Below are 19,230 nucleotides of genomic sequence, written 5' to 3'. Positions count from 1 at the left end.
GCTGGCTGGTTACACCCTCAGATAAGAACTTGCCACGGTTCTACCTACAGTCTACGGCTACATACTTTTTTTGTTATTTTATTTTAGTTTCTTTTCGCATCTGACGGTTTTACTCTATTTTTCCGTTACACATGGGGCTTTTCCATCCTCCGGGTTCTACGGTGCTCTGAAAATACCCTCGCTCACCCGTGTGAAATTACTTCGCTCGGCGGCTTACTCAGATATCCCCGGCTCCCCGTGTATCCTCATTCTGTTGGGATCTTCGCCGAGAAATAAAGTAGATACCTTTCCTATTTTCGCATCTGGGAAATTGCAATACTGCCAGGACCGAGTTACCTTTTTTTTTTAGTATCAGACACTACGCTATATATTACACTATAATATACAGTGTACAAGAGACTGAACCGCTTCAGCAACAAAATGGATTATGATTAATAATTATTGCATGCTTTGACGGATATACTCCAGGTTTTTTAGATAGATTTTTTTAATGTTTGACTCACCGAATTTTTTTTTTCTTGTATTCGTAACAATAATTATGATGATGCTGCCGCTGGAAATGATAATACTGCTTCAACTGAATTTTCAATTTTTTAATCTAAAAATTAATAACATTAAATATTATTATGGAGTTTAAAATTTTGATATCATAATATTATCATGAGTAAAAACGTAGTAGACATGAGATAATTTTTAACAATTATATATTTTACTTATTTACTTTAAAAATTTTTTAAAATAAACAACGTCTATTATCTTTGTACTTATAATTATGTAAATTTGAAAATTGGTTGGTGTTTATTCAATTAATAATATGTTTTGATAATAGTTGAATCATTCTAAGAAGGATTTTCAACTTTTTATGTGTTTATCTTATCAAGAATAATTTAATTATTAAAAAGAAAAAAAATTGTGAGATGTCTGCTCCTTTTTAGAACTAAAATTATGACTTGTATAATTATTTAGTTTACTTACGCTTCATATTTTTACTCCATTTACTTCGAATTATTTTATATCGAAGATAATACTATGACACAAATACTCTGAAACAAAATAAATAATTAGTACATTCTATTCAATGAAATTTTGAGGTTATGTTGACAACTTGTACCTGTTGATGTTCATGACAGAATGATGAATCCTCTTGGATCGAACTGATTGAAAATACAGGACTTAAATCACGATAAATCAATATGTTGACTTGTTACTGCTGATATCACTAACAATTTCCTACCCAACTCTACACTGCACTTAACTCACTACTAAATCTAATATCTACAACACTGACTTTACTTTTTTTTATAACGCAATTTAAATTTGTACTCATCACGAAATAAAAATTAAAAAACGAAACAAAATCAAATGTTTACTCCGCGGTCTGACGTACATTCAAAGACAAAGACAGTAACCGGCCGTCACACGTTGGTTACAGCGACTACATAGATCGAAATACGACACCGTGCGAGTTCCGCGAATTTCTTGTTTCAACTCTTTCCCGGAATTTATCGATTGGCTAAAATATGTCCGACAGTTTATTTATTCCATTGTCCCGAATATTACTGACCAGTTTATTTATTTACCGCACTTTATTTTTACTTTTTTTTTTATATCAGTATTTGTCAGATAGACTTTCGGACGTTGAATTTTATCAAGTCAAATTTAGATGCAAATAAAATATTTAATGAAAATAAATTTAACAGATATTTAATAATTTTAGAATTTTTTTTTAACAAATAAATTATGGCAAAAAAATTAGAAAAAAAAATTGACATTTAGAATTTGAAAAAAATTAAAAATCCAATTTTTTTTAAATTATTTTTTAGAACTAATTTTTTTGTTAAATAAAATTTTTAAATTCTCGAGTGACTGCTAATATTTACTGTCTCTTTTTTTGGTATTTTTAATTGTTTTTATATTTAATCGACGATATTTTTAATATTTGTTATTTTTTTCAACGTTAATCACTAATAATTTAATAATTATTAGCAAGTAACTTTCTGAGCAACAATGACGCCGCAGTTTTAGAACAGTGTGAAGTTAGCAAAAAATCAGTTCCTTTGTTCTTTATCCAAAAATTCTGATTAGTTGAAAATTTCCCTAGGACCAATCAGATTCAAAGTTACCAGAATTGATTAGCCAATAAAATTCAAATTTTAGATCCTAGCTCAACGGTCAACCTGCGCAAACGCTACCTAACGGTCTTACTGACAATCAAGCTGAAGTTAGTGTCATGAATCAGTAAATTTCCATTGTCGTGTCGTAGTTCTTCACTTTTCTCATTTTTGCAATTAATTATTGAAAAAAAACATTAATAAATATTATTATTTTATCCGGAATAATTAAATAATTACTTAAAATAATAAAAGAATGTATTTAAATAATTAAATTAAATCGGACAGTGTTTAAATTCGTACGCAAAAAATATGCCGGCCAACGACGTAAATAGTAAATAAACACATAGAAGCTAGGTCAGTAATATTCTGTTATACAGACAGTGTTTACTTTCGAACACATTGTTTTTTTTTAACTTGGAGGTATGCAATAATCGAGTTCGTCGAAAAATTGAGAAAAAAATTCCGGTGTCGTATTTCATCCGTGAATATATATGTCAGTTTTTTTCTTTTATTTTAGTTTTATATTTAAAGACGCGTTTAAAATTCCGTGTACTCGGTTTATTTTTATTGTTTTTTTTTCTTGTTATTCGTGATTTAGATTAAATTGAACAAAATGTCGACAGAATTATATTTGATGTAAATTAAAAAGTTTAATCGATTATTTTAAAATAATAAAACGCATTCAAGAATATTTGTAATGTACAAATTTAAGAATTCAATAACTTCAAGATCATCATTGTTGTCAGTCTAAGGCAAGTGTCAAAATATAACTTCAAAATTCATTTTTTAATTGGATAATAATTGTATGATTTAATTTTGTTTCAGGTATTCTTTTAATTTTATTTTTATCATCATTGTTATCTAAAATCATGAGTCAAAGGTTTTTGAGTAATTATGATGATAATAAAATCAACAGAGATTGGGTAATTTTGGGATTTTTTTCAATAAATCAATATTGATAGAAAAGTATATTCACAAAATTCGATTTATAGGTTATGAAAATTTATTTTTTTAAAAAATTATTTTAAAATTTCTACAAGTAAAATTTTTTTTTTAAATAATTAATTTGTAGAAAAAAAAACTGAAACGTGTCAAATTTCTGATAATTTCAGTTTTAATCGTAATTAAGATATAAAAGTTAAAAAAACTTCTGATAAAAAATCTGATATTGAATTTCATGAGAAAAAATTTAAATATTAATGGATTTAATTAAAAAAAAAAAAAAAAAAAAAAATTAAATGACGATAAACGATGAGTGCAAAAATATTCACATTTAATTGCAAGATAAAATAAACGGGGCAAATAAATATTTATTACACATCATGATCATTAAACATCATTTACCAGATGAAGTTACAACAAACTTCGACTTCTTCAGAAACTTACTTCATTTCTCAGAATCTATTTCTTATCTATCAATATAAATAAATAAAAATTCATGACTATAAACTCGGAATAGCCGCTTTTTTATCAACATAATAAATAATTACAACTTACAACTAAAAACTAAAAATATTTATCATCACGCAATTCTTATCCATTGCGATTTCACATTAACAATCTCAGCGCACTCATGTCATCACATTACGTTGACTCGATGTGACAGCAATATATCCAAACAAACATACAAACATGGATATATACATTTTTTATTATTTCAAATTTAAATTTAAGTGCATACGATATTTTACCTCAATTCACGTGTTTGCATCCACACAACTATTTATTATTACATTTTTATCAACATTTTTTGTTGCTTGCAAAATTACCATAATTGTGCAATTATTTCCGTCAAGTCAATATTAATTTAAAACAACAATAATGACATGAAACAACCGTTGAAATGTAGCACGCGATACCAATCTACATTTATGATTGACATCTATATGCAAACTTTTATTTTATTTTTATTTTCATCTATAATTTGTTTATCAATATTCACCCGTGTATATTCTCTCTAACAATTTATTAAATGAATTATTTTCATTTAATTTTACAGGTAAATGGTGTCAGCGCAGAACGGAGTGGAATTCGCCTCCAGATGCGCAAAGAGCGGCAGCAACAGAAGCTGCGCGTCGTGGTGTCCTTTATTCCTCGGTATTTCTCGGCAGTCCTGGTAAGTCTAAAAAAAATAATTAAATAAAAATGAGAAAATCATTTATTATAATAATAATTCTAAATGCATACATGATAAATATCATATCTGATAGTTTATTTACGACATGTGTAGCGTCAAAATAGCGTGTACTGAGGATGAAGAAACGTGTATGTTTACACGTGAATGAATGAATAAATGATAATAATTATGAGTGATGTATGCGTGTTTGTAAACGTTTGAAGGCCTAATATTCGTTATTTGAGCGAGAATAGTCTAGCTTCACTCCAATGTGCAGTCTGACTATCATACATACATCCATATGTATGCATCATAGTTTGGTTGGAAGAACGTTTATAGCATAAACCACTTTTAATCGTACCCCGGGTATTCGTCGCGTTGAATAAATATTGATATCGAATGACGCGTCCACCAATCACAATCACGCAACTCTATACGTATGTTTACTCTCCATAGGTATATATATGCATATGTACATATATTTGTACACGATTGGATGCAGGCATATGGTTGTTTCAGGCGCGAAATGGAACAACAAATACAATTGACGTTGATTAAACTTTGTTCACCAAAAAACCATTTTTTCCGAATAAACTTTTTTTTTTTCTTGATTTATTCCAACAGGAATTATGATTATGATGATTGTCACTAACATTGACTAAATAAATAATTATAATTATTTAGTAGTAGAAGAAGATAAAGATGAAGAAGACAGAGCAGGAGAAATATACTGGGAGATTGGCGCAAGCGAAATAAAATGCGAACGCCGTAGAGTATCCATAGTAACGTGGTGAGGCGGGAATGTGACGGTTTCCATGGTAGCGAGTAGAGATTCTCTCTAACCTGTCCATCCTCTTCCTACCTCCGTTCTGGTGTCTTCCACACATGTCCTCTGCCTTCCGCCCACTCGACATATATGTAACATGTGTGGATTTTTTTAATTCCACAGGTAAAAAAAATGAAATTCAATTTTTTTTTTTGGTAAATAAAAAATCAGTGAAAAAAATTGGTTTTAGATTTGTGAGGAAGGCAGAGGTGTTGAGGTTGAATTATGGAAATAACTACGAGTTTAACAACCGGGTAAAATAGAGCAAACTGGTATGCTCAATCAGACAATCTATCAAATAAATATGTTTAAAGTCGTTATCGGCAACCTCGTTGAACTATCTTGATGTATGTCTCTTTCGATAAATCACCGTGCAGCACTCTGTTGTACTGTTAGTTTATATAGATTTATTTGTATTGTATGAATGTATCTATGAATTGCTGCTTATGAAGCCGTCATCGTTGACTTGCTATTTTAATAATCGGTCTGTTCACACGGTGGATATCATAGACACAGACATAGACTGAATACCGGTATTCAATGCGCAATTACAATCAGCATTCTTTTCCCATTTTATTTTTATTGCTATTAAATAAGAAATAGTTTTATTTAATTGAATAGAATAAAGTATTCCATTGATAACTATACATAGAAAAGCCGATAAATATTTTAATTTCATTAAAAATACTCGGCTATTTAAATGCTAATAGTGACATAATTTTTCGCTTTGATAATTAATCATAAATATTCATATAATTTAAATACATGTATAAAATATGCAGTGATACAAAACTTCTATAATACAATTTTTAAAGCTAAATTTATATTCAACAGTTGATCTCTTCAATGACTCATCTCATCAATTTAATGGTCAATCTTAAACTATTAATTAAATTATAAAATAGGATCTTTTTTTTTTTTTTTTTAATATTATTTAAAATGAAATATTAAATTACACGTGTGATTGTGAGTGTATGCGACCGTGAATTAAAACAAGTCACCGTGAAGCATTATAAAGCAGGTTGACAGTTGTGGAAGTGCCGGTACGAAAGGAAAAGGGAGTGCGAAACAAATTAGTAAAACGCCACAAACAAATTTGCTGAAATTTTCTCGAGTAACAGATCTCGTTACTGGACACAACAGCTTACACATGTGAGCCAAGTAGATGAGACAGACAAGAGAAAGAAGTATAAGGACGAAGACAGAGACAAATAGAAAATAGCAGATACCAGTGAGCACCGGAAAATGACTATGTAGAATACAGACCGACAGAGTTTACCGTACATAGACCTGTACCACACCTAACTGGCAGTAAGGGTCGTTGGAATTCGCTTAGTTTGGTTTTTCGTGGATCGCACGTCATCCCTTCACCTCTATTCCTGTCCGTTTGAAATTTCTCCTGGTCTCATCTATACTCTCGTACACATACTAGCTCTGTGTAAATGTATATTATATATACTTTGGCTGGTCTCCCTCGATTCGCGCGTAATGTAAGGGTTGCGCTTGGCGTCCGTTTCAGAGGGTGAGAGTTTAAAACCCCTCGGGGCTTGAGGTCCGGGCCGGTTAGATTTATCGGATGTTTTGGTTGGCGGCCATTGTTAACCGCCCTCGTGTATCTCTTTCTCTTTCTACTCTCTTTTGGTTTCTCTTCTGTATACACTTGGACAATTCACCGGCATGGCGTAAGCCTTCAAGCCTCAAACCACTATCACTACCTCCATCTCCTATATTTCCTATCCTGGTCATTGTAGAGCTGGAAACCTTTTTCGGATTCGCATTCCACTCCACCCTGTGCTGGCTTTTCCAAGCCCTAAACTCTTACCAACTCAAACAAAACCAAAATGTTCACTATGTTGATAACTTTCAGCCGTTGTACTCCATCTCTCCAACCGTACAAACTCAATCACACACTTGTACTTGTACTCAACTCGACACATAATATAATACAATACAAAATCTTAAATAAATAACCGGTACCATTTAATGTCACGTAGAATAAAATCTAAATCCATTATTTATCAGAGAACAAAATCCAGCACATTGGTATCCAAATTTATGAGCTTTTTTTTTCTTTATTTTTTTTTTTAAATGAGGAATGCAATTGTTCAGATGGTTGCCAGGTTTCTTTGATGTTTGAATTACACAATGGCGGATAGGAGCGAGCCTCAGACTGGTACTCGGAAGAAAGAGAACCCGTACAGTATATACAAAAAGATAAAAATAAAAATAAAAAAATAAAAATATAAATGAAATGAATAAAAAAAGTAAATAAGAGAGGAGAGGATTTTTTCTTCGCCACAACGTGTTCTTCGATTAGCGGGCAACCGACCCGACCATGACCTCCACTCTCCTTTCGTCTCATATCCACTGTCCTGTATAGTAGTATACTATACACGGAGATGAGCCAGTCGAGCCGCCGTAAGCATAAGCCAGAGTAAGAGCGGGTCCACTCACTCCAATCCTGGCTAGGCGTACTCTTTCCTCATCCTCATCCTCGTGCTCCATCTCGCGGCACTGATTGGACGATCCATCACCTCGGCATCTCTCTCAATCTCTCGTCTGGCTTGGTTCTCCCTCGTTCACCTTCTCCACCTCATCTCATCTCTTACTCCTCTTACTGTACTATAGATATATACACTCTGATATTCTTTTTCCGAGTCCTGTCGTCCCCTCGATCCGAGCTAAGCTGGACACATCAGAGTATCTCGTGTCCTCACGCATCGTCAATTTTTTCTACTCCACCTTCTTCACGGATAATTGCTAAGTCGATTAAGAACCACGTATCCAAAGAAACAACAAATTCCATTCAATTTTACTTTTTCAATTATCCAGAAGGGAAAAACTTTTTTTAATTTTTCTGCACTTTTTATTGTATATTATTATTTAATATTATTATTATTATTATTATTATTATTATTATTATTATTATTATTATTTAGAACAAAAGAGAAAATGATGGACATGATGAAACACAATCCACAAACTGTTAGCTGATAAGCCGTACGTTAAAAGCGAAAAGGAGGGAGCGAGAGAAATAATGTATGTATGTATATATGCATTAGTTTGGCGAAATATAACGCGCTTTGGTGTATACATATAGTGGCGGGTTCGCGCAGGTATATTCATTAGTTCCTTATTCAAAGGCAGCCGAGAATAGTTCTGGAGTTACGTATATAGACATAACTAAGGAGTGAGAAAGAGGGATGAATAAAATGATAAAGAAGGAAAGAGAGTGTTCCATAGAGCACACAAAGCACAAAGCTTCGTCCTGGAACAATGAAAGCCGCAGATTTCATGAAGCCCCGCGAGAGCCCGAGATAGGCACAATGGTTTAGCCAATGTACGTGGATGGCTTTCACCCACCACTCTTTACTCTACACTCTATACACCTCTTTCTCGGTTAGCTTCTCCTTTGTCCGCCTCTACCTCTTCTGACTCTACCTGCGAGCTCCGAGCCTCCCTCTTCACTCTTCCGAGCCTCTCACGTGTAATATTCATGTGTGTTGAATATATTAATGCCTAGAGAGATATGTAAAGCACCGGTATCTATATTATACATAAATGTATGTATATAGTATATAGTATATAACTGCTGCCGCCAGTGCAATATTAGTGAAATGTGTCTCTGAGCGAACCATGTGCGGCACCAATATTAAACACCACTCGTCGGTGCATCTGTGACCTTTTATCTCGTTTTTTCAATTCCGAAAATTTTTCCATTTCATACATTCACACAAACACACATACATATATCCGTATACTAAACTCTTCTTCATACATATCTCGAGCAACTACTGTAGTACCTATACGCCATGTATGCATGCATGTACTCTTCATATTAAACCCACGATATTTTTCAATAGATTAAAAAGTATTTTCCCTCATATATTTGATGGAATAAATTTTTTAAACATCATTTATACTTATATTAATACTGCAAATAAATATTCAATATCCGGTGCTCGATGAAGGATGAGTAAAAGCGTTTGAAGGATTTTTATCCAAGTTTTTTACTTTCAATAAATTTTGTAATTACTTGAAAATAAATCCTGTCATCAGTGTAGTCCTATTAGTAGAGAAAAACAAAATAATAGAAATGGTAACTAACAACAAAATAAAATAGAATAAAACTAAAACGATGGAATAATTAAAATGCGGTATATTTACAAAGTAGAGAAACGGGAACACCCGCTGGTTACGATATGGCTGTTACGGGGATGTAGATGAGGATACCGTTTGGTAGAGCAGAGTAAAAAATGAGAGCCAAAAGAGTGAGGGTGGAGTACGGTAGTTTAGGGTGTACATTTATATATGAGGATGATGACGGTGAACGGGCATCAGGACACGACACGGGGTTACAAGGGGAAATGAGATAGACAAACAGTGAGCAGTGTACGGCCGAGTATAAGTGAGGAGTATATACGGGGTATAGTAGGATAGGATAGAGGGTGGCTCACGATGCTGATGCTCCCAGTAGGTATTATAGAAGTAGTAGTAGTAGTATACGTGGGTATAGCCATATTATATCTCTCTTCTCTTCTCTTCTGGTGCGGTACTATACCCGGTACGTTGGAGTTTCCAGAGTAGAGCCTAGGTCCTACTAGCAGCACAACCCAGACCCTGCAGCTGTCAAACGCAGCCAGAATCTTCTTCTGCTTGTGACAGCCTGAAAATGAAGATAGTGCCCCGCGTACCAGCGTACCACCAGTCTATCCTATATCGTTTCTCTATACTACGGAATCATGCTCTTCTATATCTATATCTATATATGTATGTATATATGTGCGTGAAAAGTGTGTATTGGTTTTCAGATACGCACTTATATTGAGTCTGGTATCCACGTGCAAGCAATTGTCTCGTGTATTCCCATTTTCTCAGGCATCAATGTTAAATTTTAACTCTCATACGCTCAAATAACTATTGTCCCACACAATGGAATCAAACTAACATAAAACTACTATAAGTACAACCTATTATTTTATTTTTATTATGTTTAACTTTGCTTGTTCGTTTACACACCTTTATTAGCTCAATTATCGCCTTCACGAACAATGAAACGTGAAACTATAAGATGTGCCATTGAAAAAGTCTTAGATAAAAAAAAATGTAATAACACAACTCAACTTGGTACAAAAGACTTTACTTTCTCGGTAATAGTAATAGAAATAAATAAAACAATTTAACTTGATTGATCAATTATAGCTTGAGAAAATTTAATAGTGCTTTTACGATTTCTCGTCAATACCTTCTATTTACTCATACTAATACTCGTAGGTATACAAGATTATAGTATGTAAGGAAATGTATGGTAAGGATTTAGTACTTTTTTTCTTTTTACAAAAGTACATTGTGCTAAAACTCGAACAGACCGTATAAATATGTACAATATTTTATGTGTACATTGAGAAAGAGATCATAAAAAGTATTTTTTAAAAACTCACCCGGTCATAGTCGGGTATTATAAATTACATAAATTTAGCGTTTGTCGCTTTGTATATAATAGAAATAAAATAAAAGAATAAGAGGTAAATAAAATGAGGAGAGTTTATGTAGCAAGCATAAGCATAAGCTTCAGGCAATGTATGAATTTATATGTTAAAAACATGCCGAATGTCGCGAACGTGAGAACAGCCATCGATTCGTTATCCCCGACATTTGCCTAAGGCTGGTTACATTATTATTATCATCACTGCTGGTCGCTGGTCTATATACATTATAGATATGACTATTATCATTATTAGTTGTAGGAATAATAGTGTTATTTAGCGATGCAACGAGCGTATTGGACCGGTTCGATCACCTTCTTATTCACTTGTACTTATGGATACAGTATATACTTATACGTAAATCTGTTTGGTTCGGTTCATTTTGGTTTGGTTAGCTTCTTCTTGCCTTGCTTCAGATGGTTGTATTGCTACAGAGCGGTACATCACCGGTGCGTCGAATTGTGGGACTCGGGCAATGGCAATGGCAACGTCTACTTCACGTTGTTGGCATTATATGGAGAGCTCTTGTATTGTATACCAACCCGCAATATGTCATTCGTTCTCTCTCTGCACATCGTTTCCTCTTCCCCATCTTTCTCTGTTTCGGGAGAGAAAGCGAGAGAGCAAGTACAAAGAGATATGTCTATTAGCCAGTTCGCTTTACTTGATGTGTTCGCTTTACTTCGGACTTGAGACTTGTGGTTTCATTCTCTCAATATAATTCTCGATGTGGTATTATGTTGCCCATTTTTGTGCCCGGCTACACAATATCTGCTAATATAATGTAACATACAACATATAACAGGTTAAACATTGTCGTAATAATAATAATAATAATAATAATAATAAATATGCAATGAATAAAATAAAAAAAGTTATTCATCGTCGAGTTATAAATCGTGGTAATTAATAAACCGCTAATGAACGTCTGTAATTTTAATCAGAGGAAGTGAACAACTATAAACAGAGGAGGGAAATTTGGGTACGGAGCCAGCCGAACTTTAAATAATTGAGATGTCTTGGGAGTTAAGAGAATGACACTGGCACAAATTATTATACCGGACCTCCGGGGGCCGTGCTCTTATCTGTTAGTCGGCTTGTTTCTTACTCCGCCTATTAGTTCCTGTGTCCCGAGAATCGCTATTCTTGCTCGTCCTCTTGACTTCTACCTACTTGAGAACGGGAACGGAAACGGCAACAACAGGGCTATCTACGGCTACGGCAAACTACATCTTACCGTGGTTATTCTCTGATCGGAAGCCGGCACGAGTATCGGGCATGACCCACCGGCATCTCGTGAAATACTGCGACTCGATTTTAACACCTTACAGCTCGTTAATTAACACTCGGTCTCTTAAACAGCGACAGTGCCTATAAGAAGTTATCCTCTTTTTGCTCACCTTCGAATTAATCTCGCGATTCTTTGAATCTGCTTTTTTTGTTCTTCAAACCAACTTAAGTTTTTGGTTTTTTTTTTCAACAAATTAGTTATTATTTATGATCTATAAGTAGAAAATTGATCAAAAAAATTTTTTATACACCTAAAATTTTGTATATCCTAACTTCAGCGTGATAAAGCGGTTTTAATTAACGGTGACTTCAATTTCCAAAAAATTTTTTTTTTTATCAGGAAAATTTTTACTTCAAAAATCGACAAAATTAGGATAATTATTATACGGCATCTGTAAATATAAATATCCACAAAAATCCATTTGAGAAATTGACGTTTTGACGGAAAAGATGTCAGGGAATGACGGTCCGGGTGAATACCACCATACGCACTAATTGTCATTATTATATAGACTGTGGATCGAGATTAGGGCGTAAATACGTAACGCGAATAAAGGGGTTGTGTCTCGAGGGTGATTGAGAAGTTCAAACACTCTCTATACTCTATACTCTATATTCTGTGCCGTATAAGCAATGGGGAGAGACACCAATGAGTGGTGTAGAGCGGGATGGTGGAAGGGCACACATGAGAATGCTCTCAAGCTGAGAGAGTCGAGTGCCCACAACAGATTGCCGCGACCAGAGAAAACAATGCGATACTACTACAGAGCTCTCACTCGCGTGCCCACAAGTACACACTTACTCTACATATATAAACACACATGTGCCGCAAGACGAGTTGAGTCCACTCTACTCACGGGAACCCTCTCGAGGGAATTCACCCAGTAAAGGGGTTCCGAGTCGAGGTGTTGAGATTCTCACTGGCTCTTTCTAAACACTTCAACTCACAAGCTTAACACTCAACTTTACTCCAACAATTTATTTATTCTCAATCCCGATCCCAATCACTTTACCTTCTTCACACTTTTTTTCTACTCTCGTGTCCTTCTATACTTACTTTGTCTTTTATTTTATTTTATTAAAAAAAAAAAAAATCATATAAATTTAAAATTACCGATAATCGGGATTAAAAAGCCCAGAGCGTTTAATTTTCTCTGAATCGTGCGAGAGCGAAGAATTTTATAAAATTGCATTGGCAATAGATGCCTCCGGGGTATCAATCACTTATATAAATTTTTATATCCATCAGTACCGATCAGCTCTGGGATGGTTGGCAGTTTTCATTGGATTTTAACAGTCTGGAAGACTTTTATGTACGCGTACGGTAATATGCAAAGTATGGATGGATATTATGTATTTATTATAAATAATGCAAGCGTATCAGAAACAGAGTTCGAAGAAAAGGGAAAGAGGAAAGGAGATAGCAACCCCACGTGTTTATCGATCCATACATGTACGCAAAGGCTTCTTTAAGACGAATGAGGAAAAGGATAATCAATTTATCACTGCAGGTGCTCAACGCATTACCATACTCGACAAGTCCTCCATCGTGTCTTTTATCCAAAGCGTCGTCGACGTCGCGACGGTTACTGTATTTATGTACAGCACATATAAACAAGTAGAGTAACTAAACTAAACTAAACCGAACTTAACTATATAAACAAGAGAGATCGCGTGTTATGTCCGAGAATGTGCGAGAATACAAATTGCAACAAGACGACAGTTCAGGGACCATCGTACGTCTTTCTTCTCTTACTTAAACTTGGACTTAGATTTTCTCAGTAGGCTCTGGATTATCTTGTATGTCTTACCGTCTCTGCACTTCCGGTTCTTAGGATTTAATACCAAGACACTAATTGCTGCAAAATAAAACCATTTATTTTTGAGCTTCTGTCTGTCTCCTTGAACTTAATGTTTTTATAATACTAAATACTTAACTTGATTAATAAACACTAAATACCTAGAACAAGCAATATATTATCTGGATTATAATCCGGATTTAAATTTATTAATCGATATAATAACAATAGCTATAATATATTTTGAATGATTTTGACTTTGAGGATTTGCATAAAAGGTAGTTTATGTTTCTCATTCTGTTTCTTTTTATTTTCATGTTTTTAGTTTTATTTCATTTAAATAAATTACCGGGTGATGGTTTCAGGAGATTGAAAAGTCTTTGTATGTGTGAGAGAAAATGTTTAGGGGAAATATGCTGATGAGATCTATCTATATCTATATAGATATTTATACTGTATATAAGCAATAAAAATAAATATGTAAAAGTATATATATGTATGCGTTGGTTGGCGTCGTCGTCGAAGCAGCTGCTGCTGTTTTGTCTGAGCTTTATAAGAGATGTCTCTTCTCGCTTTTACGTTCAATGTTACAACTCTAAATGCCTTTGGGATACGCTATTTTAGTTGTGTTAAAAATGCATCCATCGAGACACGTCAACGCACCTATTCACCACTCGCGTTGCGATGTCGAGGACGTCAGTAGTCAGTATTAAGGCGCCTAACTTCAACATAACAATATTTTTACATTTTTTCATTTTATTTTTTTTCCATTAACCATGCATTTACCATTTCAAACTCAAACACTTTTACTCTTCATCTTATTCCGCGCTTTTCCTTTATTTATAAATTACCCTCAACAGTACTAATTTCGCTTCATATCCGTCAAGTAATTTTCACCAGTCGCCAAAAATCACAACATAACAACAGCGCCAAAATAAAGATAAAAAAAAATACAAAAACAAGAGGATAAATTATTGAGTTCTCGAGTTTCGGGTCTCCATTGCAACGTGCCAACCAACACACCGTCCGTTCATGCTGGTGTCGATTCTCCTCCTACGTAAAAAATAAAGGTGCTCACAAAAAAAAATTTTTTAGCCTTTAGAATTTGTTTTTTACTACAACGAATATTTTTTATTCGTGGTCCTTACATCTCTTCGGCGAGAGAGCAAGAGGTGATACAAATCAGTGACGTGATAGCGAGAAAGATAAGCGAAGACTCTACTCAGCAGAGTTAAGCCCGGAGGGTCAGCGGTTGGATAAGATGGAGGCTGGTTTGATGGAATGTTGCTACCTCCGTCTCTACAACGTCTGACCCCTCAGACCCTCCTATCCCTTCCCAGCCCTTTGCTTTATAATACAACATACAACATAGTAAGAGACTGATTCTTTCACGGTACATATTACGTCGCCTACGGGCGAGCACGCGTGTGATGCAAGATCTGCGAAACTGGAGGTTGAGGTTGAGATCTAAAGAAAAATCTGTTTATAAAATAAAATTTCCATAGATGGATAATTTTAGTCATGCATCCTTCTACAAATGATTATCATAATCTTGATGGATAAATTTCCTTACTAAGTAACATAATCTAGCTGGATATTGACCAACAGCAACAGCAAGAAAAATCCATTTACGGAGTGGCTTATACTTTGAAAAATCCCGGAGTTTTTACTATAAAAATTCAGTCAATCATTATTTACGTAATATTGCACGGCTTGGGCGATTGACATAAAGAAGATGCGATTCAGTCGAGAGGGAATTTAACTCGAGTAGAGAGAAACGTGACCGAGGAAGAGCAGGGGAAGATTTAGATTTAGAAGGATAAGATTGCCCGGATGATGCATCACCGTCGATCGGGAACGATCGATGTGTGTTCCTGCGGTTCTTTTTCCTCGCGATGTCCCGATAAAATAGTAAGATAGTGACACTGCTCCTATTCGATTTGACTGGTATCGAACATCATCTCACTCTGATCGGCTGTCGAATCTGAGTCATTATTTCATATAAAAATTCCTTCTGGTTGATGTCTTTGTCTCTATTTATTCGTAGCAAATTTCTTTTATATTTTATTTTGTTGTTTTTTTGCTGGTATATATGGTAAAAGTTTCCTTAAGAGGCACCGCGAGATCTCGGTCACGCCCTCTTAGCACACCCTTCGCCCTGAAAGATGTAAGTCAGCGGAGCACTCAAGGCAGGGTGGCGCCGGCTCTAAATAACTTGAGTACGTCGAAAACCAACTTACACACTCCTGTACACAACTATAACCCGTATACACACTACCTACCCTTTTTCTTCCTCCATCTCTTGCATTCGTTCCTTAACGTGAGACCGATCCGAGATCCGAGCCCAAAAAATATATAACTTGAATAAAAAACTGAAAGAAAAAAGAAAAAGTTTGTTTCAAAAGAAGAAAAGTTTCACCCCACGGAGCCTGGTCTTTCCACACGCGTTACTTCATCTTCTCTTCTCTTCTGTTCTATTTATTTCGTCTTACTCAGCTTTAGCTCGTATCGCCCATTCTACCACTCGTCGCAGCAATATTTCTACTCAGCACGTAACAACTTCCTTGTAATGCTGCTAAAACTTTTTTTATACAATACTTACATTAACAATATTTGCAAACATGCAAGTAAGTAACTAACTAAATAAGTATTCGTGCGTATAAGGATAAAAATAAGTTCATAGTATATAGTATAGCGTAGTAAGATATACGCAATATAAAATAATAAGAAATAAAAATGGAGTGAACCTTGTGCCAAGTTGTGTTGTGTATGGCATGCACGAGTATATTATTACCGGTGTCTCATCTCTTGGTCTTCTTTTTCTCTCTATCTCCAACTTGATTTTCATCTGTCTCTTTTCAGGATGACTTTCGATGGCTTGCGGTTCTTCCGTTCGATCCACACAGCTTTTTAGCTCTTGTAACGACACGGTTCGTTGAGTCCGTTTATACTCGCCAGCGGAATACCCGAGTTCTTGTAGGCAATTCGCCGTTCCGTAACGCGAATCCCCGTTTTCTATTCCCAGGAGTTTAGCTCAGCCTCCTTACTCTTACTTCTTATTCTTACGCTGCATCCTTCACTCCTTACTTCTCTCTACTTCGACATACATCAACATCAACATCAACATCAACACAGACCTAAACATCCTCTATCCACCATCCAGAGCTCCGTCTTTTCCCTTGACACAATCAAGTCGAATCGCGTTTACCGTGCCCGTCATCGATTAATTTATCGCTCGTTTCCATCGTCGTTATCGCCACTACACAGCACCAGTTGATTGAGATCACTACTCGGTGATTTTTTGCAGCACTACGTCAACACACTGCCCAGTGACGCACCACTCTCCAGAGAATTTAATGGAATAACATTAGCAACCCTCAACCGTGTAAGAATACCGTCTGTACTCAGTAGGAATACTCAACTCAATTCAACTTGATCCTTTATTTTATTTTAGCTTTCTCTCACCATTTATATTCCTTGACGCTTTTTGTCCAGTGTGTGTATTACAACACGCTTGACCGATCGTATCGTGGAATGTACTTTACAGACGAATACCTGCTTATACTTACGTGCATTAAACTTGTTGCGATGGATTATATATACAAGACAACGTACGTCTCTCTGTAATATGTTTGTCGTGCTATATACGAAGTGGACTTAGCCGATCACCATCTCCATAAGTCCGGTAACACTCGGTAAAAAGCATGTCTGCATACACGAACATGTTCGTGTCCATCAAAGAAAGCCTCAAAGCCTCCGCTCGCTCATAAAAATCCAATTCACACAATCTTTATGCTCAATAAAATAAACATTCAGCATCAAAATGAGAAGAGCTTTCGTTTAATAAATTCAAATTCTTCACGCGTTTTCTTATTAATAATTAGTTTGGATCGTAATGTTTTGAACAACGTCATTGAATAGAGTCGATATCCGCAGACATGCTGGGTACAGTAGTCAGAGGGTGGTTTTGATCGTGATTGCCAAGCGGCGAATTTGTCGCCACGTGTTTTATTGTATGATGAAATTGAAGGGTGAGCTTCTAGCCACCCGCCGGCAGCAGTACCAGCAATAGCAGCAACCAGGAACTGCTGGCTGGTGGCGGTCGCGACTAAACGGACAAGCTTAACTCACCGTGTCACTCAACGTCAACCACGGGGTTCGTATATTTTGTATCGTATTATACTGGATACACGCATGTGTATATTTCTATACACATACATATGTGCATACAGATATTATGGATCTCAGCACTTTTCTGATTCAATGCCCTCGTTGTTGTGGTTCTTCGGATAATATTTATTTCAATTACGCTCAATTACATTTGCTTAACACCTACGTGACATTAATATTTAAATATTGTAATTTTGTTTTATGATAATTTGAATTTCTCGTGATCCAAAGTGAATTAATGAGCAATGCTCAGTTCATTTTATTTTATTTTTAATAAGTTTATTTTTAGATTATGAAATTTGAATATTATCAGTGATAAAAAAAATATAGTTTTGTATTGCTAATGATAATGATAATGATAGAAAAGGTAGAACGTAGGATAAAAAAAGTAAAATGAAAAAAGTGCGTGAGTTGACACGTCGAGTGCGCATGAGTAATGTCTGCTCATTATTCTCCAGCGGGATTTATCAGGTTGCTAGTAGCGATAACGCTTTTCGTTCGTTTCATACCCCAGGGAGATGCGACGAGCAGATAGTGCCGTACATTTATGCTGCATCGTTGTTGGTATCCCATGCCTCTGTGTAATCCTCATACTGTGGCCTGGCGATAGAGTAGAGAAGCATAGAGTATGGTATGAAACAAGAGAGGAAGAGAGAGAGAGAGAGAGAGAGAATAACATTCGCCACACCATCATTCATTTCTTGTATTTTTAAAAGCTCTTATTTGGATGAGATGTAACGAGTAACGTCTCGAGCAATATATAATCATCTGTGTGTTCGCGTTTCTTAAGTCTTGCACCACGGTCTTGATGGGCTTCATTGCTACCAACTTGATGCGATATAATAGCGATCTTATCACTCTTTAAAAACAAAATAAGAGACTATGTAGTTACTGATGATGATAATGATGATGACGAAGGTTAGCTACAAGCGCTAACAAGACAGCAATTTTATTAGTGAGTTATAGGAGCCATCCCTATTTTCAACCAGCTAATTTCATTCCACCCATACGTATCTTAGCGTGACAAAATAATTATTAAATAAAATAGTATCTAAATAAATTACTAGAGCCAACGGTTGTCAAAACCTCGGTTGCCATTTGCTCTAAAATTTTTTTTTTTCGTTCCTAAAACAATAATGAGGAATAAAACTAATAAGACCAAAAATATGGCTCTTATTTTCTTAAAATATCCTGTAAATTAACGCACAAAAAAGCTAAAACTATTTTTTGTCGAAAATGTTTTTTGCCGGGATGACAGTATCGTATTTCCGGCAGAGATTTTAATTACGAAGTAAACGAGAGGGAGCGTGAATTCTCCGGGGAGTAAGAGGCGGTAGCAGGCCACAAAAAGCAACATCCTACCCGCAAGCTGAGCACGCAGAGACTCGTTTCGATACTAATATATACACAGGCACGTGCTCATCACATG

The 19,230-nt window shown here is 35.2% G+C and overlaps 1 protein-coding gene across 4 annotated transcripts in view; it reads left to right on the top strand.

Annotated features, from left to right (window-relative positions):
- Hth (Meis homeobox homothorax) overlaps positions 1-19,230 on the top strand; it is a 267,463-nt gene that overhangs the window by 142,563 nt on the left and 105,670 nt on the right. For all 4 annotated transcript variants that reach the window (XM_074248775.1, XM_074248773.1, XM_074248774.1 and 1 more), the window contains one exon: positions 4,114-4,230. In XM_074248775.1, the coding sequence (XP_074104876.1) occupies positions 4,114-4,230 (117 nt within the window). The remainder of the gene's footprint in view (positions 1-4,113; positions 4,231-19,230) is intronic.

Source organism: Cotesia typhae, unplaced genomic scaffold (genome assembly GCF_013202065.1).
Source record: "Cotesia typhae breed Kobodo isofemale line unplaced genomic scaffold, CoteBio_Ctyphae contig_5, whole genome shotgun sequence".
Taxonomy (NCBI): domain Eukaryota; kingdom Metazoa; phylum Arthropoda; class Insecta; order Hymenoptera; family Braconidae; genus Cotesia; species Cotesia typhae.
Note: the sequence above shows the minus strand (reverse complement) of the source record. Positions and strands in the feature narration are given on the sequence as shown.